The sequence below is a fragment of the Betta splendens genome, chromosome 8 (assembly GCF_900634795.4).
Source record: "Betta splendens chromosome 8, fBetSpl5.4, whole genome shotgun sequence".
NCBI lineage: Eukaryota > Metazoa > Chordata > Actinopteri > Anabantiformes > Osphronemidae > Betta > Betta splendens.
The window spans coordinates 5,160,872-5,188,041 of NC_040888.2; the positions used below are offsets into that span (position 1 = coordinate 5,160,872).

Here is a 27,170-nt window from a genome sequence, read left to right on the forward strand (position 1 = left end):
CCTCCACATCATCAACACTAATGCGTTCCACTGTGAGTCGGACCTTGAGTGACCCTGAGACGGACCAGGTGAGAGCCCTGTGATGCAAACGGTGCCTCTGAGACTGTTGGATTCACACCTAGTGACCTATGGGTGTTCCTCCTTCTACAGGATTCCCATCTTTATTTTACAAATATTAATAGAGTCATAAAGGGAAGACTTCAAAGCCAGAACGGGAGCCAGATGCAGTCCTTCCTGACTTATTGAAGTGGACTGTGGATTGATCACTTCGCCGTCCGTATTAAAGAGTAGCAAGTTTTAAACTTGTAACACAATATTCAGAAATATTTCTGAAGTTTGCGGTTGTGGATGAACCGTTAAACGGAAAGAAAAACAGGGTTGAGTCCAGCGTCCTCTTTTCCCTCAACATCTGGTTCCAGAAGTCTGACGTCTTTCTTTATCTACTGGATCCAGTAGCCTGTAATGAACCGTTTGCATCGCCGGTGTAGGATGCTTGGCATTTCTGTGGCCTTTAATGTAACGCTGTGGGTGACGAAGCCAGTTGCTCGGATCCTCGGTCAGGGCTGAGCGGACGACTTGGGTGAGCTCAGGGAGGATTGTGTTTCTGCTCACACGGACCGGCTGTTGATGCTTGGGCCCAGCGGCAGGTTCCTGTGAACCGGCGGCGTTTGATGGTCTCCCCAGATGAGCTGCAACACGGCGAAGCCTCCTCCACACCAGCCGTTGGCGTCCTGGACTCTCACAGACTCGACCGCTGCGGTCGCTGCCCGGCGACGCCTCTGTTGTGGTTATGTTAAGGAGATAAAGCAGGTGCTATCTTGCTTGGATGCTCTTTGAAATAGGTGATAGCGTGTGAGCTCATGGTCGACTTGTCTTGTTATTTTATCTTGTTACAGCTCTTTTTGAGCTCACTTACTTCTGCACGAAGATCCTTTTTGGATAAATTCAACAAAAGTTAAGCTTTGTGAAATTTCATTTTACAGTTTGTTTACTTTATTTAAGTCCCACCATTACCACAATAGCTTCTGTTTATCCAGAGATCCTATACAGAACCTTAAAAGCCTGAGTACAAATCTCTATCCTCAGATTTACCTCTCACTTAACCTCCGTACTTTCCAACCTCTCTTTCCCCTCCTTTTCATTTGACCTTCTCACCCCGTCCTCTGTTTTTATATCCTTGCCCCCCCCCCCCACTTCCAAACACAGGAAACCTGTGCTAGAAAACTCAGCTTGTGTGTCACTCAGCTTTAAAGAGAATATCGCGCAAGAAAATAAATACAGGACAGAGAAAGTAGCAGCAGAACAGAGTAAAACAAAGCTGGCATGGCGGCATAGCTGAGATCTGGCTGATGTCCATGTTGATACAGCGGCTCAGACACATGCTGGGAGGACGCTCGCGTCTGATGCTATCGCGTGCTATTACGCTGCTGCGGTTGTGCCTGTTGCTCTAATCAAACTACCCCACGTGATCCAGCAAGCATGAAGGTGACGACTGCGTTCAATTCACGCTGATTCACGCGAGGCTGCTGATCTCTCACCTCACTAATCCTGCAAAGCTGACAGAATAATTTGTCTGACAGAACCTCCATCTCCACTGAGCATTGTAACGGCGCGTTCATGACAAGGCTTCAACAACGTCTCCGATACGTGATCAAAAAGCCCAGGATGGATAATAGTAATAATAAGGATTAAAATCGTCTGTCATAAGTGCTTCGTTGTGGGATACACACTGTCAAATGTTGGAGCTGATTACAAAAAGGTGTAATCCCACATCAAAGACGCATCATTGTCACGGCGTCATGTCACGCACTTCAAAGAGGTGTAAAAACCTCCAACACAGTCGCACAACTGCTTCTCACCCTGTCTCCACCTAACGCAACACATACAAGAAATTTAAGTGGCTCAGATGAGCAGCCAAAAAATCCTCCAGCCGCTGAAGTTGTATCAGTCAGACTGGCACCGCACAGAGTGCATGTAGGTAAGAGCCCAGATGGAAGAGGGAGATTTCCCAACAAGTCTTAACACCTTTATTCAGAGAGATCCTGAGTGGAGATTTATTTGGGGGGACGGAGGCAGCGTCCTGCATATTAAGCAGCCTGGCGAATGGGAAAAGAAGGATACAAAGGGCAGATACAGTAGGTTTAGGTGGTGGGGGGGCATTAAACATTCCTGTAAAGTTACTGTGGGGACAGGCGAGGCTGTGTTCCACGACCGTGTCCACATGCTGACAGCTTTACGCCTGTGGTCCTGTACTTTAACTGCTGCCTTGGATAAACCCAAAAGCCATCGAATCTCACCGCCCGCTGCAAAAACCCAGAGGAAATCTGGCCTGGACTCAAGCTTTAAGTTCACTTAAACACAGACGGTGACTGCTGTGGACGGTGATAGCAGGGACGGTCGCATGAATAAGTGTGCAGGTTCTCACATTTGGATCCAAAGAACAACAAAGCCAGAGAGCGGGCTTCAGAGGGCCAGGCAGGTTGGAGTCGACCTTTGACCTTCTCTTCTAACCCCTGGTAAAAAGCACACAGCTTGTCTTTCCTCAGACCACCTAATCACAGAAGAGGAAACATTGTTGGTTTTGGCTTCACAGGAAAATGGGTCTGCCTGTTTAGAAGGTCAAAGGTCACACTCCCCTAATTACAAACCAACATCATTTCTCAGTATGAAGACGTGCAGGTAGTCGCGAAGAGGCCAGATTTATGAATTATACCCAGGACACATATCTAAACACTTGGATCAATACATTTTTGATTTACTTTGATTCTATCAGTTTATTGTGTAACGTAGGATTTTCATTCCTTCAAGGTTAATTTTGATTCTCTGCTTACATTTTAGTATAAATAGAACTTTTTAATGCCTTTGTTTCTCTTTCTGTACAGTAAGTCACCTGAAGGCAAACGTATCATCTAGATTACCCAGCACATTCAGGACCACTGCGCTCAAGTTATTCGTAGTCATTTATTACTGTGCAAATGTGAAGATACTTTGTGGACAAGTGTGCAGAGGGCAAAACCATGAAAACAAGGAGCTTTTTACAGTCGTCCTGGTCCACAACCAGCCTCTTCACAGTGAAACCATCCGACAGCAGCTCCGGCTTTGATGACAGTGATAAGTGTTTCTAAGTGTAGCTCTCGTAAGCGCGGCCCTGTGTTTGTCTTGATCCTGTTGCCGCTGTGTGTAGCAATAGCGGCGGTGTTGTGCAGGCCGCAGGTGTTAATTTTATACATGTGAAGTAGTTGCTTTTAAAATCGGAGCGTGGCCATGTTGAATCGATTGAAAAGCAAGCACACGCAAACCAAAGACAAATATACAAGTGCACTGGGTTTATGTTTTTCCTGGGGTCAGCTGATTAGCTAATATATATGTGGTGTATATGAGGAGGGTGCTTTTAAGTCGAGGAGAAAAACATTCTCTGGGACTTCCCACGCGGTGTGTATCTTGGACTGTTAACACTGTCGTTTTTGATGAGGCCAGGGTGCACGCTTCGTGCAACTGAATAAGCGGAAACTAGACAAACGCTCTTTCAGTTTCCACACTGTCTCTCTCCTCGTCCGCCCTCCTCGCTGAACTTTTCACTGGAGCTTCTCGAAGCAGGGGAGCTGCACAGTGAGTGGATTTCAAAAGTGGCAAAGAAACAGCTCCAGTGTTCCCTTAACGGAGGCTTTTCAGGGCTCTGCCTTGACTTCCCCCTCTGAAAGTGATTCAGTCTCCTGTACTTCCTGTTTGCATTACTAATTGTGATGACAATAACAATAATAAATAAATAAATCTCTGTATGAATGTATACTGTACAGTTTATTAATGAAGTTTGTGCCATGGATCAGAACAATGCCTCATTGAGCTCCTGTAATGCTGCAGTGTAAGGAGAGTGTTCTTTTATTTTCCTACAGAAGAAAGGCCTGGTATCAATGCAGGACTCAGATATTTGAGTATAAATAGCGTGAAAAGAGCTGTGCCAGACAGGAATGTCCTCCTCAAGGGCATCTGTTGGACGATGCCCAGCATGCAATGATGGGTGTTAAAACTTACTGGAGAGCGGCCAAAAAGCAGGAGGAGAGAGGGGGGGGGGTTCCTCCCAGAAGACTCCTGTCTAATTTTTTCACAAGCTAATTTTTTGATTAGCTAAATCCGTCCTCCATTTTTGAACAAAAGGGAAACAGACTGATCGGAGCGACAGGTTTACTGTAAAAAGAAACGCTGCAGGAAACAGACGGAGAGGAGAAATGAATGGCTGAAACCATTTTAATGGCTGGAGGCGGAAGTGGAGGTAAAGGAAAGCAGCATGTTCCCCAACAGCTGTGTATCTACTGTACATTAACATTAGTGGACTATATGCAGCCACGTCAGACCTGCTGCCTTGTCTGTGGCAACAGGAGCTGCTGTCCATCGCACAGTGACCCAGCAGGGGTCAGAGGTCAACGAGGTCACGCCAGGATTGTTGGGAGATACGGAGTGAACCGTCCCGGCTCCATCACAGCCGCGACACAAAAACAAAAGGCTGTGACCTCGTCCCCCTGAGAAGTTATTTTAGATGCGAGCAAAGTTGCTGATTTGGACTTTAAATCAGTGGTGAGAAAACACTTCAGCTATAAGTCATTAAAAGCTCCTGGGGCACAGACAGGACACGGGGTCACTTGCCACCTCGGTGAAAAGCAGAATGAGGAATGACCGCAAAGCGAGTCATCGGTACATTCCAGCGTGATAGGATATGAATCAGTGCTGACACTGAGGCGACACCCTGTAAGTCCTGGCAACAGCAAACAAGAACAAGGAAGTCTGGGCCCGTGATTCTGGAAATCTTTCATATTGCGATTATGGCAAACCCTGGAGAGGCCGTCGTCTGGGTCGCAGGAAGGGTTTGGTCGCGGCTGCTCCAGATTTACAGGAGCAGTAAATTTCATACATTAGAAGCAGGTCAGCGAGGCCACGTTATGTGTTTAACAGTGCGACCTGCTCCACAGACAGGTGATCAACAACATCCTCTGACTCCGCTCGTCTCGGCCCTCAGTCCGTCTTTAGATGCACACGAGCCATGCAGGACGAAAACGGCTAAATGATGATCACACTCTAGTTTTGTGAAGCTCACTCCATTTTTAATTAACGTGTAAAGTCACACAAACCATTATGAAGTAATCAAGTAACCACTGCAGCGAGTCATTTGCGCTGGAGCCCTGAGGTTAACCAGGAGACTCCGTCACTGCTTGTGCTGCACGGGGGCCTGATGAGGCCATTTGTTCTCAACGGGGACGGGGGGGGGGTGCAGGAGATGAAAAGAGAAAAGAAGATGGAAGCAAAACAAAATGTAGCCACTGCCGGTAATTTGGGTATTTGATTTCGCATCTTCGTGCCTTATCGCAATGCGGAGATCTACATGGAGGGAGGGGGAGAGAAGAAAAGCCGAGGAGGGGGAGGAGGGGGAGGACGGGGGGGGGGGGGGGGGGGGGGTGTGGGCACGTCTGTTACCTGTATATCGCTCTGACCTGTCAACTCCGCAGCAGCTCCGCCAACAACGGGAGGACGGCTTTGCACCGAACCGATTCCACAGCAGAGCCTTCAGGTGAACGCGCACATCACAGGCGTGAACATCTGGGACCGCGTGCAGCACCAGCGTTCGCTACACACATCCTGCAGGAGCGCCCTCGCTCTGAGAAGCCCCTGCGCCACAGTCCCATTGACCATGAAGTAGTCAGGAAACTTCCTGCTCTTTTCCCCCATCGCTGCACTTTCTCACACACTCGGCCTCTATCTCATCCTGCCCTCCTCTACTCTTACAGATCATTATGCATTTACATACGGGGCTCGGTGCCAAGCTGCGCCCCAAAAACAAGAAGCATTGTCCCAATTTGCTCGAATGTCTCAAGCCTGTAATATCACCAAATTATCAAACACTTTTCCTTTTCCTGTCGCGGTATTGGCTTTCGCCTGTGCAAACATACCGTCATTGTCGGCCTCCGACTCACACACACACACACACACACACACACACACACACACACACACACACGGGCCCTTCAGCGTAAGCGCTGGCGTCTCGCATGAACTCTTGAAATGAACACTTGCGCCACTGGCATAAGAGCAACAAAGGTCTACACAAGGCCTGTTGTCCCCGGACAGTAAGGTAGTTATCTGTGGGAACAAAAAGCAGTCAACACATGAATGCTTCTTTATGTCTACGGCACCAGAGGTGATTTGAAACAGTGCCCCCCGGACGTCACAGAGCTCGGCTCTGAAACGCGGGCTTTGAAGCAGTGACAGCGTCGACAGAATCAGGCCAGCTCTTTGATACCGGCGCTGGGGAAAGGAAAAACTTTAACTATTTAGTTACAGCTCCTCAAAGTGGAACGTGTTCCGGGAGCGATGGCGGAAGGTGGACAAAAAGCGCTCGCAGTGCGTTATTAGTCGTGTTCTGAGCTCATGTGGGTTGGGAAGTGTTTTAAACAAACAATTACCGTGCACCGCACACGCACAGCAATCACCGAAGCAGTCCTGAAGAGGGAGCGTGCGGTGTTATTCTTCGTTTAATCAAAGGCCTCGGCTATAATGAAGTCCCTTGTTAGACCTTTTCAGGCTTGAGGGAGTTGAGCTATCTATCCAAGCCTCGGTTTATTTGACTCCAACTTCCTGTTTTCCTATCACACATCATCTAAATGCTCACTTCCTGCCCGCAGGACTGCAGGTAAACCAAAACATTACGTCAGCGTGGAAACCACATCTCGTCACCTCGGGCCCTGGAGGGATTTTTTCGGGGAGAGCGATAAATACAATAGCTGGCGGCGGTGGGAGAGAGAGTTAATTATACCAGAGCCGATTCACGGGCTAACGAGCGTTTTACTTCTGTGGGGTGTTTTTAATGGGATTCAGGAGTCAGGCCGAGCATCAGAAGAATCTGTTTCTAATGGAGGCTGGAGTCGTTAGAGCGAAGGCTGTTGTACACAAAGCCACTGCTTTGACTTGTGGTGCAGGATGAACTCATTAGAGGCTTTATAATAAAAAAGGGAATTGAGTAATTAAAGAAAATTGGCAAAAACCAAAATCTGACAACATCAACATGTTTGCACTACTGGGGTTTACAGTGAGAAGCAGTTCCCTGTTTGGGTTTATCATCATGGATAAAGTTCCACATTACAGTAGAAAGCTTTCAAAGAAATGTTTATTTATACGCTGCCTGAACAGAAGCATGGGGATAGGAGTGAGGAAGTGTCCCAGGGAGGTTTATTACGGCCTACGTGTTTATAAGTACAGACCACAGACTTACTTTATAGATTTTAAAAGGACAATATTCAGTCTAGTTTAGTCAGTCTAGTCTCAGTTTAGTCAGTCTAGTCACAGAGGAAACGCTCATCAGTGAATCTAAATCCCCTTATCTGATCTAATCTGAATACTCGTCTTCGTGACGTCCTGTGTGGCTGCGGTGCTTTCAGGAGCTTGTTTCAGGCCACAGAAGAGACACCCAGATGAGAAATGGGCAAAAAAAGGTGATTATCAGCGCAACAATAGCGCATGACGACAAAGCGCTGTGTGTTTCGCCGCGGCCCCCTGCTGAGCCAGTGTCCGCGGTCACAAAGGGCTCCCGGCCCGGCCTCGTCCCCTGCTGCACGGCCGAGGATTAATGGAGTCCTTATAGAGACGCCCTCGGACCTCCAGCCGCTCAGCACGCGTTCACAGCCTCACATAATGTATGGGAATGTGGAAATAAATGCGTTGAACGAGCCTCAGACACCTGTAGGCGCTCGGCGCTCGTCAGCCAGTTCGAGCTGAAAAGGGAGGGGGAGTGAAGGAGGGATTCCTCGGCGCTGAGCACATGTTCTGCTTCGCCCTCCTTCCTGGGCTCGCGGGCCGGACGTGTCACTCATTTATATTTTTAAGTGTACGTGCGAGGTCGCCGCAGTGATTCGCGCTGCCAGCGCCGCACGACAATGAGCGCGTGGCTGAAAATAGCAGGTGTTCGCCTGCTGCTTAGCTCACGGAAAGACGGGAGAAGTTGAAGCCATCGGGTCGCCGGGTTCCCCCCAACCGCCGCTGGGCCCGGTTTCTGCCAGGCTGCGTCCAGCACTGGTAGCAGTTATGCTGTTGCAGTTATTAGCTCTGGTCAAAGTCACGTCATAGATATTCAGGTCAGACGAAAACCACTGACTAGAAAGCACTGGGGTTAGTGGGCATGTGTGAGTCTCCACATGGAATGACATCATCCGCCCGAGCGAGGAGCGACGGGATGAAACCGACGGAGGAGCTGTGAAAATAGCACGGGAGCAGATTTATAATGGGTCTTATTGTCAAGTCATGAGAGGGTTTAAAGTGGAAACATACAGAGAAAAGCCCTCAAGAAAGATAAAAGGAGAGGTCTGAGCCAAAAGGGGGGGGGGGGGTGGGGGGGGGGGGGGGGGGGGGGGGGGGGGGGGGGGGGGGGGGGGGGGGGTGGGGGTGGTGTGTTGTGTTGGTGTTGCGTGGAGACCCACCAGGACACGACAAAGAGAACAAACGGAGGCTGTGAAGTCTGGGAGCCGGCCGCGTTAACAGGCTGTCAGAGACCCCCCCCCCCCCCCCCCCCCCCCCCCCCTCAGCCGCCGTGACCCCCTCAGAAGCCACTCCATCACACGCTGCACAGCTTTAATGGACGAGGATGACGAGGATGACGAGGATGACGAAGACACTCACTTCATTAGTTGCACCAGGTGAACTGTGATGTCGTAATGGATTAAATACTGCAACACTTAAATCTCAGTGACTTTTGCTCTAATTGATTGGATCCATACACACAAACAGCAGCCGCACACGTCGGTATTAAGCCTCGTCGGCTCCAGGTGCATGTGCCACCTGCCAGCCGGCGTGAACAGTGTGAGGTCTGTTCTCTGATGCTCTCATCACACCCTCATCAGACAGGTGAGGTGTGCGGCTCATCTCCAGCCTCTCCCTCACAAAAGCCACACACACCGAAGTCCACAGTCCTACGTTAACGAAGCTCATGCCAACTTTTTTTTCCCCTCTCCTGTCAGCACAAGAAAGTCTTTGTGTGTGCGCGCACGCGTGTGTGTGTGTCGTCTATTGACAATTGTGTTGCTTTCAAGATAAGAGCAGTGTGTACACGCATGTGTGTGTGTGTGTGTGTGGGGGGGGGGGGGGGGGGGGGACCTCTAGACGGGTTTTAGATCTAGGTGGTCTCATCCCACGTTTGAATTATGGGACATAGGGGAGTGCAGATGCAGGACCTCAGCGTTTGGCTCACACACACACACACACACACACACACACACACACACACACACACACACACACACACACACACACACACAGCATCTTAGTCAGCACTTTACAGGAGCTCCCTTTTCCTTGCTTCTTGTAAAGATAATAATGAGGTAAGAACGCCGTGAACAGCTTCATCCCAATAAAGACAAGGATCAGTAAGAGGAAAGAGAAGGCGGCAGGGTTCAGCCGAGTCCATTACTCCTCTGATGGTGGCTGGATCAAAGTAAACACTGATAATGGTCCAACCACAGTTAATAATACTGCTGCCCAAGAATGCCGGCTACTCCCGACCTCACACGTCTAATTGTGCGCACACAACGACACTCAAACACACACGCACGCACGCCCGCTCTCCCCATTCCTCAATCGCAGTGACACATTCCGAGCTTTCTTCCTCTCTTCCCACAAACTAAACACGGCTCGCTCCTTCTTTCTAATTGTAGGCGTTTGATTTATTCGCCGTCCAGCGGGGGAACCGGCTTCCCTCGCTGCGCTCCCATCGGAAAACATACGCGCACCTCTCGACAACAAACACACAGCTTGTTTGTAATTACCACACGTCCAAACTGCAGCTCTTCAGCTTATCTGCCTCTGCCACACCCTCCATGTAACAAGACCCAGAGGAGGCCCGTCAGCTTCCCCTCAGTCAGACCAGGCTCCCCGAAAAAGCCAGTTGGGCAATTATGAATCGGTCCGTGAGGATTTCCAGCTTGCTGGCAGACACTGGCACCGTCTACTAATTAAAAAAGATCCAGACGGATTAATCAGAGGAAATGAAAATAAGTCTCCCTACCAGGAAACCCTGCACGTCTTAGCGCTATTTGCTCTGGGATTCAAGTTGTGATTGCATTCGTCACACACCTCTACTGTGGGAGAGCTAAAGCCCACTAATCTGGGTTACAGTAGGTGCCTTCCCCAAAAACACAGAGACCTTCAAACACCAAATATATATTAGGAACCTGCCTTCGAGCAGCAGATTCAGTCTAAAATCTTCCACTTCTGGTCAGAACTGAGCAGAAACTCAGGGAGTCTGTGTGCAGGGAACGGGTGCAGGGAAGGACTTGATCAGATCTATTCGGTTAAACAGGAGAGTCTCTGGAGTTGAGGCCATGATATACAGAACTAGGTAAAATGAATGTGCACTGATGAGTAGGTGACAGGGAAGCAACCAGGAAGTCAGCATGAGCCCAGCTGAACAGGGGTGGGTGTGGCCACGCGTGTCAGTGGGTGTGGCTAGGTGTGTCAGTGGGTGTGTCAGTGGGTGTGGTCAGCTGTGTCCAGGTAGGAGGATTTATGAGCTGCATCATCACCTCTACGGTGCTAATGCGCCGTAACCTGCGCAAGGTGGGACGTGCGCTCCTTTCTGAGGCGCTGCCACCCAAGGGTGAAACCAGAGACCAAAGGCCCAAGCGACCTGCTTTCCAACCCCGGTGCCAAACCCCACCACAGCCCCCCCCCCCGCTCCTCAATCATCCTTCGCTGCCCTAATCCAGTGTTTACATAAAGCGCTGGGCAGTAATGATAGCCATGAGACCATGGACCACCCCACGTCCCTCCTCTTCCCAACCACTAACCCAAAGCTGTTTTCACAGGAGCCAAATACCTTAAATACATAATTAGCGAGGTCATTTGTGCAACGGGGGCCCGGGCGAGGGCATGAACAGGTCTGTGGGAGCTCGTGGGGGGCAGGATATGAAGATGTAAGAGAAAGGCACACAAAGACGTGCATTCATGGCCGTGGAGCCGGACAAACCTGGGCTTTGGCATCTTCAGAGTCCACCTCTGCCTCTCCAGGCGTTGGCCAGCGGCCACAGGAGGGAGCGGAGGGCAGAAGCTTAGCTAACGCCCTCCCAGAGAGTGTGTGTCTGATGCAAGAGCTGCAGGTGGACGCGCTCTTCCTGCAGAGCAGCTCATTCAGACAAGGTTTGAAACGGACACAAAGCAACAGTAAACAGAGTTCATCTTTGCCCAATTTGGCCTCGTTCTCCTTAATTACAAGGTTGTTTCTTAAAAAGGTAAAAGTTGTGGTTTCTTATAAAGATGAAAGTCAGAGAGTTCTCATTTTAATTCAGAAAATTATGGAGAAAAGGCAAAGTTTTAGCGCTGACTTCATGAGCTTGTTCTTTAATGCGACTCAATGAAATACAGACCGACTTGACCCAACATATTTCCAAAGGCAGCTTCGTTTCAGTCATTCAGGCTTCGTTGTCATTTAACCCCTGCTTCCTGTCCAGCGCGAGCAGTCAAATCAGCACCAAATTCCAGGGCCCGTGTTTGTGTGGGAGCCCGGCCCATTCAGGAGCCCCTTTCACACCTTGTCGGCCTCCTCGTCCCCCTCCGGCATTGTTTATGAAAGCATGTCCACTTAGCGCTGCCCCTTCGTGCTGTGGTGCCGATTACCCACATCCTGAGGCCACTTCACTCCCTCCTTTCTTCATTTTTCTCCCCTGTCTACATCCCCCTCCACTCTCACTCCTCGGGGGGGGTTCTCACCCTTCTCCCCTCGTCGCTGTGACATATTGTTCTCCCTGTTCCACGCACGCTCAGCTCCCCGCACACGCTCGCAATCCCCACGAATGAAGTTGTGCATGTCAGATTGAAGACAATAAAATCAGCCGAGCCTCCGCTCCTTCTTTTATCTCCGGGTTTTGCCCCTGCTCCTCTGGCTCGCAGCGCCGCTGTCTCCCTGATCCCCCCTCTCTTTCATGTTTCGCCTGCCTTTATCTGGCTCCCTCCCCGGGTAATAAGCGGGGTGTATGGCTGGGAAGTGCAGATGAGAGGGACTTTCATGTCCCGTGGCCCTGGGATTAGGGTGAGCGGTTCGGGGAAAAGCAATAAAGCCCCCAGAACCTACTGTCTGCTGCTGCTGGATCCTGGAAGAAAGCCCAGCTCCTGCTCAGCCCGCGAGCCTGGAAAAGCTCACATTTCCTGTACACACCACTGCCCTCAGGTCCAGCTTCTGTCCTGCCTCAAGCCCGTAGAACACTGTGCATATTAAAGTGCTCTCGGGTACAAAGTGTGCTGCAGAACATGCGATGCAGGTGCAGCGTGGTCCCTCCACACAGATCTGATGGGCTCCTTCCTCAGCTACACTTTCCTCATTATTGTCGCAACAAACAAATGACAGAATCAACATCCAGGGAAGAATTTCATAAGCAGGAATATATTTATTGCTGAAAACATAAATATATAAATTATGATTATTGCTCTTTATCTGTTGGAAGCTCAAAAGAAAAGTAATGGAGGCTCTAAGCATGGTCCCAAGTTTACTTACACTGATGCAAGTGTGAAACGCTAACATGTAGCACCGGTCAGCTGGCGGCGAGTTGATTCACAGGCGTGATGGTGTGTGTGTGTGTGTGTGTGTGTGTGTGTGTGTGTGTGTGTGTGTGTGTGTGTGTGTGTGTGTGTGTGTGTGTGTGTGTGTGTGTGTGGTAACTCAACAGTAGCTGCTGCAGCCATGTCACATTGATTCCACATGACTTCCACTTGACGCTTCACAGTTCACTCAGTGACTCCCAGTCGAGCGTCCTCAGCGGGGGACGAGGGTTGTTTTCGCACCTCGCCTGCCCGGTTACACATTCGTCACCGCAATAAGGACCGTTAAGGAAGTAACCGCTCGCTCCGCTGGAGCAGGGTTTCCGGTCAGCGCCGGCGTTGCGTCCCGTCAGAGCATCGCGTCCCGTCACAGGGCGGAGGTTTGAACTCCCGTCATCAGACGAGCACAGTCTGGCCAAATAAAGGGCCCATTCATGCACTTGTCCGTTTGCTCTGCTCGCTCATTCACTCTGTAAGGCGGACTTTGCCCCGGTGCAGGCGCGTGTGAGGCCTTATCGGCCCTAGAGCGATACGGATGAAAAATAGCCTGGCGGCGGAACACAGACGCTCACATCCTGTCTATCCCTGCTCACACAAGATGCTGCAACACTGTGTGTGACAGGCGTGAACACACTCCAGGTTCGTGGCTGTGCTGCCCTGTTCACAGCTCTCATGGCCCCTTCGAATGAATTAAATACAGGCATTCGACCGCAAAAGAATTAAACATAATTCCTGCTTGGATATAAGTAAGCATAATATATTTCATAACAAAAATAAAGCATCTTCCTGGAGGGATTCTCACATCTCCACCTTGCACATACATCCAAACCATATACAAGACTTGACATCATTCAGATATACGGTAATATAATAAGAAACATGGATGACAAGAATAACAACAACTTTTAAAAAAATGACTGAGATTGTGATACTGATGTTTACAAAGAACGGGACCAAACTCGTACAAACAGCTCCTCAGCTCACGCTCCCCAGTTCTTTTGCACCGGTAGAGACCGAAAGCGAACGTCCGTATGTATAAATAGTTCGTGGGCCGGCGTATCTTCCGTTTCAGATTGAACTCTACATCGTAGGTGGGCAAAGTCACCGGCCGCCTGGGGCCTCGAGGGAAAATTTCCTCTCGGCTCGGAGCGAACATTCAGACATTCACTGTTTGATGCTCCATAGAGAGTCCTGTGGAAAATAAAACACCTCCGTGACTCCATTGTTTTCCTGTATCTTGCTTTTTCTCTTCCTGTGTACGAACAGGTCATTTAAACAGGGAACGGCACTTTTATGTTGCCCGGCTGGAGGTCCCCCACTGCTGTTCTGGAGCCGGAGCACCGGGTTCCCACGAAGGCACGATCCGAACTGTTTCAGAGCCATTTCGACTTGTGTGTCTTGTTCAAACAAGGTCCGTCAAAAAAAAAGGTCAACACGAATCCCTTTCATCACCTCCCAAGCTCCACAACCAGCGCAACTAGCAGGAGGATTCATCATCACTGGTTATTGTTCATTCAAAAGCACCTTTGGCATCTTATTCGTCTCCGTCTCTCGTCTACTCTTCAGTCTCTCGTCTGTTTAGAAAAGTTAGTGTTATTAAATGAAGCTCGCAGGTCAGTGGGGAAGAGAACGTCCTGGGTTCCGGTCCCTCCCACGCTGAGCTCCCGGGTTCTGCCTCACCTCACGTCCACTGCGGGAGAGAGAGCAGAACCTCGGATCAGTGCCACAATAACAAGCGCCGATACATTTAGTGAGACAAACAAACAGCCTTTGTGCATTTTGTGCAGCTGCGTCACTTTCCATGCATAACACACATTACAACACGAACAAAGACCTGAGATGTTCTGAATCATTTCTCTTGATTTCAAAGAGCGTGATCAAACCAGGCAATTGTGTTAAATATGTATTTACCAAAAACCTCTGAGAGACAACAACCATCATTAATGGTAACACTGATAAAAGAGTGTCTTCTAATTGGCGGGTGGCGTCTAACTGTGGACAGACACAGTGCTCACAACCACACGATCCCAACACAACGACACCAAGCATTTGTACGCAGTGTGCATGCTCAGCAGACCATAATATCAGCATGCAACGCAGGTAGGTCGCGCCTCCGCCCGCCCACCCTCCTCTCACGCTGATTGGCTGTGAGGTGATTGGCGGCAGTGATTGGCAGGCCGTCGCTGCAGCCTGATCAGGGCGGTGCAGTGCCAAACAGTGGGAGGACGCCGCGGTGCTAAAGTCCTACCTGTTCCCCTCACAGCTCTCCACTGGACTTTGGGTCATGAGAGCAACTTTATTATGTTGCCAATAAATCCTTGGTGGGTCTTAGTTTTTTAGGTTTCCTTTTTTTACCCTTAGCCCTACGATGGCCTGAAAACACAAAGTCGGGGAGGGTGGATAGGAAGCAGGGTTAACAGCAAGAAGCAGGGTTTATGATACAGAGAAGCGACGCACAACAGCCCCGGGACAGAAGCGGAGAGTGCAAAGCTATGACACATTATAAATACTTCAGATGTCTTATCAGCACACTTCACGGCGCTTATCTGCTCCCAGGGGGAGGAAGGCTTCACATCAAGGCAGCGGTGGATTTACCTGCTGCCATGACAAACAGCCTTTGGACGCCCTCCCTTAGCAGCAAAGCCTTGCACATGCCCTCGCACACACACACACACACACACGCACACACACACACACACGTCCAGATCTAACAAAGCTTTGCCGTTTTGCAAGAGCAAGCGTGTTTGTAAAGGTCACCCAGTGCAAAGCCAAGCAGTCAGACGTGGAGAAGGCAGGAAGGCCAGACAGAGGGACGGAGATCTGCAAAAGGAGGCAATGCATCGCGGCGTTTGTGTTATTGCATTTACCTGATTCGGCATCTGCATGCTCCACCACGTGATGCTGGGATGTGCACACGCACTCCAGGTGGTCTTCTAACCGCACAAAGACCTCCTTCAGCTTAGGCCTCCTCCTCACGTACTCCACCTTGGCCACCTGAAGAGAGGAAGGGGAGACAAAGCAAGGTTACAGAGCTCCTGCTCCATCATTACTCTGATCCATGAGCGCCAACACCCGTAGGTCACCCGCTCGCATCCAGAGGCACAGCGCCGTGACTGATGACTCCTTTATAAGCCGATTCATAAAAACAGCCTCGCCGTGTTTGAAGTGTGACGGCAGCATTCCTCCGGGGCTGATGCATTGGGTTCCACTCGCTGTGTGCTCGGCGGCCCGTTGATCAGGTGTGTAAATACTGAACGGCGCGTATGACCCTGTCCAAGCAGGCTCAAACAATGGGAGAGGAGAGATGGAGGGCAGGGAGGAGTGGCGTTGGCCCCGAGGCCGAGGGAAGGTTTACCCTGGCAGCAGAAGAGAGGCTGGGACCCCCCCTCCCTCCGCTCCAGGCCTGGAGCATCCAGACAGACACACACCTAAACTCCAAGGCTTTGTCCTGACATGCAGGACAGTTTTAAACCACATTAATATTTCTTCATGGGTTAGGGAAAGTGTTGCTTCACATGTGAACGCAGGATGCATGGTTTGCATGGTCTTTTCAAACGAGCGGAGCCACGGCGCGACGCCCTGCAAGTCCAACAAACGCGATGGCATGTGAGAAATAGCTGCCCGCCGGTGCAGCTGACTTCCTCTGGGTTTAACACGACAGGGGCTTGTGCTCAGGATGAAAAGGACCAATCCTTGGAGATATGAAATATGTTGATTAGAGCGTGGGTGGAAGCTGATGGAGGATGGGGGGGGGGACCCTCCATCCACCACTCAGGGCCTGGGGGCCTGATGGAAATAATATCCTCTGCTTCACCCATCTTACTGGTCGTTGCACCAGAAAGGATATTGCCTTAAAATCTCCCAGCAGCCTCTGGTGCTCTGAGCAACAACGCACACACGCGCGCACAAACGTGCACGTAAACGCCCGTCTAACGAGACGACGGCGCTGCCGTTCACGCTGCCGTTCACGCCGCGACCCCGCGCCGGTGCCCGGACAAAAGGCTGCCGGGTCGGACTCGGAACACAACAGACGAGTGACCTGCGGCTCCGGCAGCTGCTCCCGTGCAACAGTGTCTTTCTAAGGAGGAACGTGGAAAAAGACAAGAGGGGGGGTGGAAACGGAGTCGGCAAGCAGAGGAGGTATGCGGTGAGCAAACAGGAGACAATGGCGTCTGGGGCGGCTGTGGGAGCAGTGGAAGGGGCTGGAGCAGAGGGTTGTTAGGTTGAAACTTATTTATTATAGTCAAACTGAGAAATTCCCACTTTCATCGTTTAATCAAATTACAAGTCTGGGATGAGAGCGGTTCAGGACGAGGCGGCTTGAATTGCCTGCACATGTGTCTGTGCGTGAATGCGCCGCTTGGTCATCGGCCACTGCTCACTTAGTCAACACTCTCTCTGGTTCTGCTTCTGTCTGGTTTCCTGTTTCTCGTGTTATGGGAAAGTGTTGACACTGCAGGATTTACAGTCTCCTCTCGTCACTACAGTTTCTGAACTTTTGCATCCATTTTGAATTCGGGCCTCCCTGCGTTTCTGGCCACTTCTTCGCTTCTGTGCAAAGACCAGCTTCCTATCCGGAGTCAATGACTTCTCACATAAACCATACATCAGAAAGAGACCCCCTTGCTATGACAAGGGGCCCCACACACTCTTTTGTATAAATCAAACTGCTTTAAACTCCCCAGAAAGCCGGAGCCCTGAGAAAGAGTCCCCTGAGTGGCTGTGGAATGATATCCAAAGGGGCTGGGGTGAGACGGGGGCTCTGGGAAGTGCACCCCCCCAGGCTGTCCCCAGTGTGAAGCTGATTGTCCCATTTGACTTAATTGGGAATTCCCTCAACGTGAAGCACTGATGAGAGCATGATGGAGGGGAAAGTTTTACCCTGGTCTTCCAAAGGAAACACAGGGGACATAGATGTGCGCACCGCGGGGGACTGGAACACAAACAGACTCGAGCGAAAATAAACAAAGATGTGCGTGTGTGTGTGTGTTTGGAGAACGGAGGAGTGAACGGAAACAGGGTGAGGTGGCGATTCATCTGTCAGGAGGGAAATCGGGAGAAAGAGCTTGTTGAGACGCTACCGTGACGGTCAAGTGGACGAATAAATTAGACCGGACGGAAAACCTGCTGCTGCCCTCAGCTACAAACCCCTGTCCTCACCCTGGGGGAACAGGGTTTGTGATGGGAAGCATTTATTATGCAGCGCATCTGATAGGAAAGAAACTCCATAACACACACACACACACCAGATGGGAATTTTTATATTTCTATGTGCCTTCTTTCACCGCACACACCAATAGAAGTATTATGACATATCAAATGTCAACGTCTTCACAGATAAATAAGGCCGAGACTGACAGGGGGGTAAAATGAAAGAGTGGGAGGAGAGAGGCAGCGGGAGTGAACGCACAACAGACAATCAGACTCCGGAGGCAGCGAGCGAGAGGTGGAGGAGGTGGATGAAGTCAGAGGGGATGAGCAGAAGGGAGGATCGGAAAGAAGGAGTGAAGGAAAATACAGAAATGAAGTAAAATATGATTAGAATAAAGCTGCTGCTGCTCCGGTGTGAGCTGATGCGTTCCAGCCGGCGCGGCCGCAGCCAAGCTCCCGGTGCCGGCTCGGTCGGGACGCTCCCGTGGTCTCTGACCTGCCGCCCCCCGGCCCCCGCCGCGCGCACCCGCACACAAACTCACTCACCCTCGGCCGCTGAGCCGGAGACCTGAGCGAATCAAAGGGGAAATAATTCACAGCTGCAGGGGACTTCAAACAGGACGGCCCCTGGTTGGCGTCCGGCCCCTCCACGCGTGAACCGCAGGACCCCTCGGACGGGCGTAAATCACGCTCACTGTATCACCGTTCTACTGTCTTTTATTTATGAAACACCCCGTAAATCAGCGTCCCACGCAACCGCAGCTACCGCCCCCCCCCCTCACGCCCAGACCCGGCCCGCAGTCGCTGAGGTAACTGGGTCAGGGCCCGGGTCGGACCCCCGCGGACCCCCGCACTGCATCCGCTCGGCCGCTTTGATCCGGAGGCCGCCGACACTTCATTAGTCTGCAGGCTGTGGTCCAGTCACACACACACACACACACACACACACACACACACACACACAGCGACGGCCCACGTCTGGACGCTGGCGACCTCGTCTGACCTCAACAGAGCGCTGCCAGCTTCTGACTCCAACCACCAAACGAACTGAAACTCGCAGCAGAAAAAACGGCAATCAACATTTTTTAATCAACTTTGCGGGACTCAAGGTTATAATTAGCAGCTCGTTTCGCTCGTCCCTGTATTTTTCTTTTCACTTTTCATTTTTATGTGAATCGTCCCGGAGGCAACAAAGCGACATCAGCTCCTCTCAACTGTGTATTTGTGCAGCAAGCAGACCTGCGGATTATGTGGTTCACTGTAATTGTACATTTAAATCTAATCACAAATATCACATGTAGTAATTTCTGTGTCGACTTGTGTGTGAATGAAAGGAATATAATGAACGGAGTGAATGAATGCAGATGAGTGATGACTCTATTCTTTTTCTATATCAGCCAATATTTATTTAGCCTCATTGGAAAAACTAAGAGGGAAGCGTTTAGGTTCACACACAGAAGGTCACAGACTAATCTAATGTGCAAACCCATGCAAACGTGTACACGCTTGTGCCAATCGCTGCCTAGGCTCTTATTTTATAACCACACATCTGCAAGTAGGTCCAGAAGCACTGGGCACAGCTCACAGAGGAAAAAGGGGAGGAAAAGAAAATGAAGGAAAGAAGAAAATACAAATAAAAAAGGAGGCCAGACGCTGGGATGGAGGGAGTGAATGGTGTCTGAGGATGAAGGTGGTGAAGAGATGCTTATCATTACACCTCCTCTCTCTGCCAGTGATTCAGAGACACTGGTACCACAGAGTAATAGATGTTGGAGGAATGTAAAATAATGGATCTGTCCCTTCTCCTGCCTCAGGCAACTCCCACTTAAAGCCTCTGTTTTTATTAGACCGCTACTTAACGGGACAGCTCTGTACAGTTCAAGACCTGCACAGGCCCGTCCTCCGACGCAGGAAAAACAAGAGACGGGGTGAATAAAGGCAATTTGGACAAATGCACAGTGACGTGAGACGGAAAGACACGTCCTCGGCCGAGTCATTCTAAAGGTAAACGTCTGCAGCTCTGTAATAAACGCACAAACTGGAGCTCTGTTCAGATCGAGTTCCACAAAGACAAAACTTGGCATGAGACGATGTTCTTCTCACACCACGTGGTGAATGTCTCCTGCCCTGAGGGAGGACATCTCCAGCCGCCAGCCCTGGTCTAGACCCCCCCCCTCCTCACCCAGAGGCCCCTCCCTCGCCTGCGTGCTCAATCTGTCCCTCCGTGTCACGACGGGGACGCGGCCACGAGTCGCACGGCGCATTCCAGGAACAGCTGAATCGAGCCTCAGAGCGGCTCGTCCGGCGGCGGCGGCGGCGGCGGCGGCGGCGGCGGCGCTCCTCCACCCGACGGCAGCGCCGCCGTCGCAGACAGAGCTGCTATTGAGGATGACAGACAGCGGCTGAGTGGCGCAGGGAGGGAGGGAGGGACGGGTTGCGTGCAGACAGATAGCGGCGCTGCAGTGACTCAGCCTTTCTGATCATAAACTCCTGCCCTGTGCCCTGCACTGTCACCGTCTGCAGCCACAACATCCTCCTCCACCCGGCGGCAGGCGTGCATGAGGAGAACGAGGAGCATGAGGAGCATGAGGAGCATGAGGAGCATGAGGAGCATGAGGAACATGAGGAGCATGAGGAGCATGAGGAGCATGAGGAGAATGAGGAGCATGAGGAGCATGAGGAACATGAGGAGCATGAGGATCATGAGGAGCATGAGGAACATGAGGAGCATGAGGAGCATGAGGAGCATGAGGAACATGAGGAGCATGAGGAACATGAAGAGCTTGAAGAGCATGAGGAGCATGAGGAGAATGAGGAGCATGAGGAGAACGAGGAGAATAAAGAGCAGGCGAGATCCAGATGATTAAAGAGAAGCGACGACACAGAGCAGAGACGCACTCGAACACAAACACCCGCTGTTCCAGGCTCCTGTTTATCCCCCACTTGTCTCTGACTCTCACAGACCAGAGCACATTGCTGCCACACCTCCGAGCGGAGCCGAGCACCCGCCAACGGGCAGCGCTGTAAATGCACCACACCGCTCCTCTGATCCTGAGCAGCGACGCGTCCAACGCACCCGTGACGTTCTCAAGATGCTCTCGCTCGCTTACATCCCTCTCAACATCAACAGACGTCCTGGCTAAAGGTACCCCCCCCCCCCCCCGCCATCATCATACCTCCTGGCCTCCAGCCGAGCGCGGGATGGAGTGAACAGAGGGGGTGGTGATCAGATGACATGAAAGGAGGGGGGCTCGATCTACTCACCTGTTGGGGGAGGGGGGGTGGGGTTATTGTGACAGACGGCCCCCGCCGGGTGCGTGTGCGTGTCTTACCTTGACCGTGCGGTGGTGCTTGCGGGACGGGTGGCAGCGCATGTTGCTGGTGTTGCAGCAGCCCGTGCAGCGCTTCACCTCCACGCAGGGCGGCCATATCAGGAAGTTGGCGGACGAGGGATCCACCTGGCTCCTGGGGATCTCGTAGATCACCGTGCGCGTCTTACACACCGCCGGGACCGCCTCCTCCACTGCGAGGGGGAGAGAGGGGGGAGAGACGGTGTGTGACTGAGAGCTGCTGAACCCTGATCTCATATCAGCTGAGGAGCTTTGGGGTCGACTTGTTGAGATGGAAACAGAGCGGCCCTTTGTTGAGAGGCCTCACGGGGGTTAATGCAGCGTGACCAGGACAGGAAGCCTTTATGTCATTTGGAGGAAAATCAGCCGATGGCCTTTGAACCTGGTCGCAGCGTCGAGCGAAGACATTTATTCCAGAGTGAACGCACCGACGGGCGCTCGACCTGCAGTCAGACCAGTGTCACGCCTTCATCAGGCCTCGCTTCAAACGCTTCGCACACACGCACAGTCTCCACGCCTCCATCAGATATGGTAGCGCATGGCGTTTGATGGAGAAATCTGACTGGGAGCCCGGGCGAGCCGCAGCTTGACGCCTGAATGCCTGGAATTTCCACGCTCAAGGACACGGTTCTCTCCCGACGCGTGTCTTAGACGTGCGAGCATCTGGCCAATTAAAAGGCTTCATGTCAGACGCCCTCCCTCACCTCACACGCCAGGCCCCTTGATCGCCCTAAATACTAGGTGGATGTCTTCATTAGGGCTGCATTTATCCATAAAGCGTAATATAAAAGCCTCTAACTATTAACTTGGCTTGAAATGAGTGTAAATTGATGTGTTTCATCTCCAGGGAGGTGGTTTATGACACCAGCTCCTGTTTTAAGGGCATTGTGATCTTATGGTGTGTGTTGCGGTGCCACGTTGTGATGCGTGCGCTGACGAACGGTCCGTTCACTCACCAATGCTCCTCCTGCGTCTGCTGTGGAGCTGCGAGCTCTTCAGGTCGCTGTAGTAGCCGTGGGGGTGGGAGTAGTTCTTGTGGTGGGGGGGCGGGTGGTGGTGCCGCTTGCGCTCCTCCACCACATCGTTTCCCGCACCTCGTCGGGACAGAAGGAAGCCGTTATGATGACGTCGGGTTTAAGCGTTTTCCACGCAGCTGAGTCAGCAAAAACAAAAAGGCCTCCACGCGCGCGCTAACCTAACGTGGTCATTCGACAGGCGGTGCTCAGCCGCCTAATTAGTGCTTTCACGTCTCTCGTGCTTAGAAACGCTCGCCTTTTGGATCATTTAGCCACTTGGGGAAGGGCACGTTCTGCGGCTCCGGCCTCCGAGGGCTCCGCGGCCCCGGCCTAGCACCGCCGCCTCAGCTCGTTCGCGCTCGCGGCCATCTGATAGCGCTGGCTTGTTTTGGTCCACGCCCAGAATATGAGGCGGATTACTGAAGTGCCAGAGCGGCAATAAAGCGATAGCGCTCGCAGCGCTGGCCCACAGAACCGCCGGAGAGTGTTTGCGAAGCGGGCCGGTCTCCGCGTCGCCGGGGACGACCCACCCAGCGGGTTCACACAGCCCCACACCTGTACACCCAACATAAACACACGCTCAGCCGCCCTTGTTATCCTGCATAACACACTAAACCCAGTGTACACCAGCACAATACAGCTCAGCCACAGGTAAACACATTCCACTCATCCACTTCCTTTGTGAACTGACCAGATTCACCCGAAGGCATTTCCTCAACCTGTACCCGCTCCACCTCTGGGGCTGGATGTTTATTTAGCCTTAGACGCTTTTTTTTCCACTCTTGTGCGACCCGAACGTGCCTCAAGTGGAAGCGCTGGCTGCAGCTGAGCGAAGGCCTGGGTCACTTTGAGCACAAACGTGAGAGAAGTCGTCACTCACTAAACTGCATCCACCATTCAAACAACACAGGGAGGTGAATAGGTGATAACACGCCCAGGCTATCGTCAAAGTGAGACGAGAGAAACGAGGACAGGAGACAGTCTGTAATCATGAATCAGCCTTTCATGACTGGTAAATGACTTCCATTAGCCGGAGCCGTGGGCGCCTCCCACTCCTCCTGCTGCTCCCGCTCTCACTGCAATCAGCCAACATGCCGTTGATAATAAGGCTCCAAATAATAAAATAGGAGCTCATCCCCTGCTCGCTTTCATGCCGTTGTCGACAGTTACATGAATGAGCGGGCTCAGTGTGAAACTAGGTCACAGATCCTCCTCGTGGACGTATCTTGTTTTTCAGACTGCGGGTTCACAGACAGTCGGTCGGAACCGCGGCACGTTGCACAACCACCCTCCGGGTGGAGCGAGGCAACACAACCTCCAGGTTTCCTGCTCCCCCCTCCACCTTTGCCCCGCGCCGAGAGTCAGGTTCTCTTGTCTGTCAAAGTCCTTCACAGGGAGAGAGATAAGAGCAGGCGGGCGGGAGGCGAGGGGGAGCCAGGGGTGTGGTGGTGGAGGTGGGGGGGGGGGGGGGGGGGGAGACGGGGCCGGAGGAGAGGAAAAGCGAAGACAGGAGCACCTCAGGGGCCGAACTGCAGACTTCAATGGGGTCGTCTCATCTATCAGTCAGACCTCGCGAGACGCTGCAACGCGCCCCATGAGCCCGGGCGGCAGTAAATGACACTCCTGACCATTAGACAAGCTCCACACACCCGAATTCAAAGGCTCCGTCCACAGACAGAGGTCTGCGATCCGAGAGCAACACGACATCATCTGTCCGGACGGAAGGAAATACCGAACGGTCACGTGAGCGCTGTGACATTCCAGCCGCCGGCCGATAATAAAGGCATCGGCCCTTGGATGTCTGCTTCCCTGATTGACAGGGTTCCCCCCACGCACAGCGCTGCCATCGGCAACAAAAGTTCTGAAAATACCCCCGTGGCCGGCGTCGGAGCGCCTTTAACGGGCCGGGCCGGGCCGGGCTCGCGCTCAGACAGATTTATGTCCTCGTAATAATAATCAGCCTACTTCTGTTACCCTGCAAAACATTCCTCTGTTTGAAGGAAGACATGTTAATTCAATTATAAACACCTCTTCTCATGCTAGAGGCACTCGGGGGGATCTATTCTGGGCTCTGAATAAAAGAGAGGGGGGGGGGGGGGGCTGTTGTGGCGTGCAGAGAATTAGTTGATTAAACTCACTAATGATGAGGGGTTATTAGTCCTAATTAATGACGATGTCCATCAAAAACAACAGTCATGTGCTTGTCCTAATGTTGCTTTCCATGAATATACAGTGGAGGGACACTAATGAGCCGCTGTACATCATCTACGGACTGTTAGCTTAATTAAGTAATCACTTATTTCCATCAACCAGTCTTAAAGGGGAGCCGTGGGTTTGATGTATGGCAGCGGCCTGTGTAAATAGAGGTTCATGTGAAGGCAAACAGCTTCTTAGTGCTGCCCTGTAACTCAATCTGAGACAGACTAGTCGCCGGCTGCGGAACGAGTAGCGGCTCAGAGACAGTCTTTGCACCCCCCCCTCCCTCCCCTCCATGTGCTCACTGCAAGGTCATCGTGATTCACAACAAATCTCTGCTGATAAAAAGGATCAAGAGGCACAATTTACCTACGGAGTCAATCTCCAGTAGCCGCTGGAGGTCGCTGATGCTGTGGATTTCACTGTGGGACAGCTTGTCTATCAGCTCCTGGGGAAACTCCACTTCCTTCAGGGGGGGGGGGGGGCAGAGCGATCAAACAAGGGAGAGGAAAGTTAGAGAGGTGTCGGGTCAGTGGCAAAACGTCTGTTTGTCTGCATAAATAAATAGAGAGAGTTTAAACAGCCGCCCGGAAAAAAAAAATCAGAGCTCGGACAAGTTTTCAGCTACGTGCCAAGTACCGAGCAGGTCTGCCCATGCACCCCCCCCCCCCCCCCCCCCCCCCCCCCCCCCCCCCCTTACGAACGGACGGAGGCACTGGGTCCATTGGAAAACGATGTAATAGCAGCTGCATCTGAAGAACAGACGCCCGTTCGACGGGGCAGTTCTAGTCAATGTAGTGCAAATTGCGTCTACTAATGATGGGAACCCCCTCATTAAAATATAATTGTCAATATAAACACGATTATATGTAGACGCCGAACCGAACGTCTTCTATTGCGGACGCCTGTTTCCCCGCAGAATCCGCGTGAGCGGAATCTCGCCACACTTTGCACTTGTTGCGGTCGCGCTGCGCCTCGACCCGATCAAACCGCGCAGCTTTGCAGGAACACTGGCTATTTATATCCCCCCGGAGCGGTTCCCATGAAGGCGCTTCGCCCAACCAAAACGTTTGCCCACTTGGCTCGGGCTACAAACACATTTGGCACATGCGCCAAAAATAACCGCACTACGCGTCCAAGCGCAGTTTTTTTTTTTTTCTCAGAAGCTCGCAGTCGGAGCCGCACGTGGAACTGAAGCGCGTTACTGTTTGCGCCTCCAAAAGATTTGTATATTCATACATTCAGTGTTCTTAAAATACCATCGCGGTCTAAGCTACGTTATTGTCTAATAAAAACATTCTGCATGAATTCAAATAAAGCGCTGCTTCATATTGTGCAGACTTTGCGCTCATAATCTTTGCTCTGGCGCTGTTAATCTGGAGTTTTCTTGCGTCGAGCGGCGGTGGCGCTGGAGAAATGCGCGCTCCGCGGCGCCGCGCGCCCTCACGGCGCAAGAACCTGCGCCGCCGCGCGGGACTTGGAGACTTTACCTCAGCGGTGGCCAGCAGCAGGTACGTCGTCCACAGCAGGATGTAACACAGTGCGGCTCTCATCTCCCTTTAATTCAGACAGAACCCCCGACAAGAAACAGATGCTGTCGTGTAGGAGCCGCGGTGTCGCTCCTGGACGCAGAGGATCCACAACCATCCCCTCGCGGAGCGCGAGCGGGTGTCAGAGCTGCTCGGCGGGCGCAGTCACACTCCGTTGCACTTGCCCGTGAGCGTGGAACGCCAAAGGGGCTGGGGGTGCACGCGCGTTATTCACACGGGGCTGCGTCCGCTCGTTGGAGCCGCGCGGCGGGTCGACATAGCTCCTCAGGCGCGAGCGCGACAATCCAAGGAGGCGACGCTGGCGCACATTGCACTTGTCCTCCACCCTCTAACAAACAGGCTTCAAAGTTCAGCTCGCACTGCTCAAATGACAAGCGAGGGCTTTTTTGGACAGTGTGAGGCAAAATTACGCACGAGCACTGCTCGGTGTTTAATAGTCCTGAAAGGAAATAATCCAAACGAACAGATCCTCTCAGATCACGGCGGAGAAAGTTGTCCGCGTTCCGCTCTCCGGAGCCTCTCGTGCAGCAGTCGGCGCCGCTCCTTGGCTGCTCGCGACTCTGAAGTGAATGGAGGCGCAGCGCGTCTGAGCCGCTGGATATAGCGCCAGCAGCGCGCGGCCCGTTGCGCCTCCCCTCGCGTTTTGGTGATCGTGCATCTATTGAGCGACGGGAGCTGGTTGGCTGCTCGGACGACTTAAGTCCCAGGAGCATGTACCCATCCCCCCTCCGTGTGTGTGAGCGCGAGCCCGTCGACAGAGAGCCCATTCAGAGATTCGGGCCGTAATCGATATTGATTATCGCTGATTGGAAAAGATTGATAACTGATAAAGGACAAACGAGACAAAAGAGACGAGGAAGCGCGTGAAGGCGGTGATGAAACGATGCTGGTCTCATTCCTCATACTTGATGAGATGCTCCTATGACACGTTATGATGAGGTAATGTCTCAAGCGTATGCGTTCGCTTCAAATGAGTCAGAGCGTTTATTATCTAGACATACGTCTGCGCAAATAGTCTAAATCTGCAGCGGAAGCGGGGGACAGGAAGCGACTAGTTAACTGCGGGTTAAAAAAAGACTGGTCCTAACTTGTCGTGAGGAAGCTGGAGGCTGTGCGGCGCTGCTGCGCTGCGCTGGGAGGTCTGAGGGACGAGACGTGAGAGGATGCATGCACGTGCAGCGTATCACTCACACACACACACGCGCGCGCACGCTTTATTAGCCAGAGGGTGACGATCAGTAGGGAGGCGCAGGTCGTCTCTGCAGGTGGGCCTTGTCCGTTCAGCCCCGGGCTGGAAACGCCGCCATGAAGCAGCTGAATGCAACTATTTTAACAGGGCAGTG

The 27,170-nt window shown here is 52.0% G+C and overlaps 1 protein-coding gene across 2 annotated transcripts; it reads right to left on the reverse strand.

Moving 5' to 3' along the window:
- Positions 1 to 12,577: 12,577 nt before the first annotated feature.
- On the reverse strand, positions 12,578 to 26,516 carry pdgfab (platelet-derived growth factor alpha polypeptide b). 2 transcript variants are annotated; one of them, XR_003786664.3, is made up of 7 exons: positions 25,768 to 26,516; positions 24,647 to 24,743; positions 22,022 to 22,159; positions 21,048 to 21,238; positions 15,432 to 15,558; positions 14,813 to 14,937; positions 12,578 to 14,254 (listed from the first exon to the last, which is right to left on the reverse strand). XR_003786664.3 is itself a non-coding variant. In XM_029159540.3 (6 exons), exons 1-6 carry the CDS (start codon positions 25,828 to 25,830, stop codon positions 14,241 to 14,243), a joined length of 630 nt encoding a protein of 209 aa, XP_029015373.1. In that variant the 5' UTR covers positions 25,831 to 26,491; the 3' UTR covers positions 12,578 to 14,240. The 2 variants fall into 2 exon arrangements, 1 of the variants encoding a protein (XP_029015373.1); XM_029159540.3 differs by lacking the exon at positions 14,813 to 14,937 and having other exon boundaries at positions 25,768 to 26,491.
- Between the last annotated feature and the right edge of the window lie 654 nt (positions 26,517 to 27,170).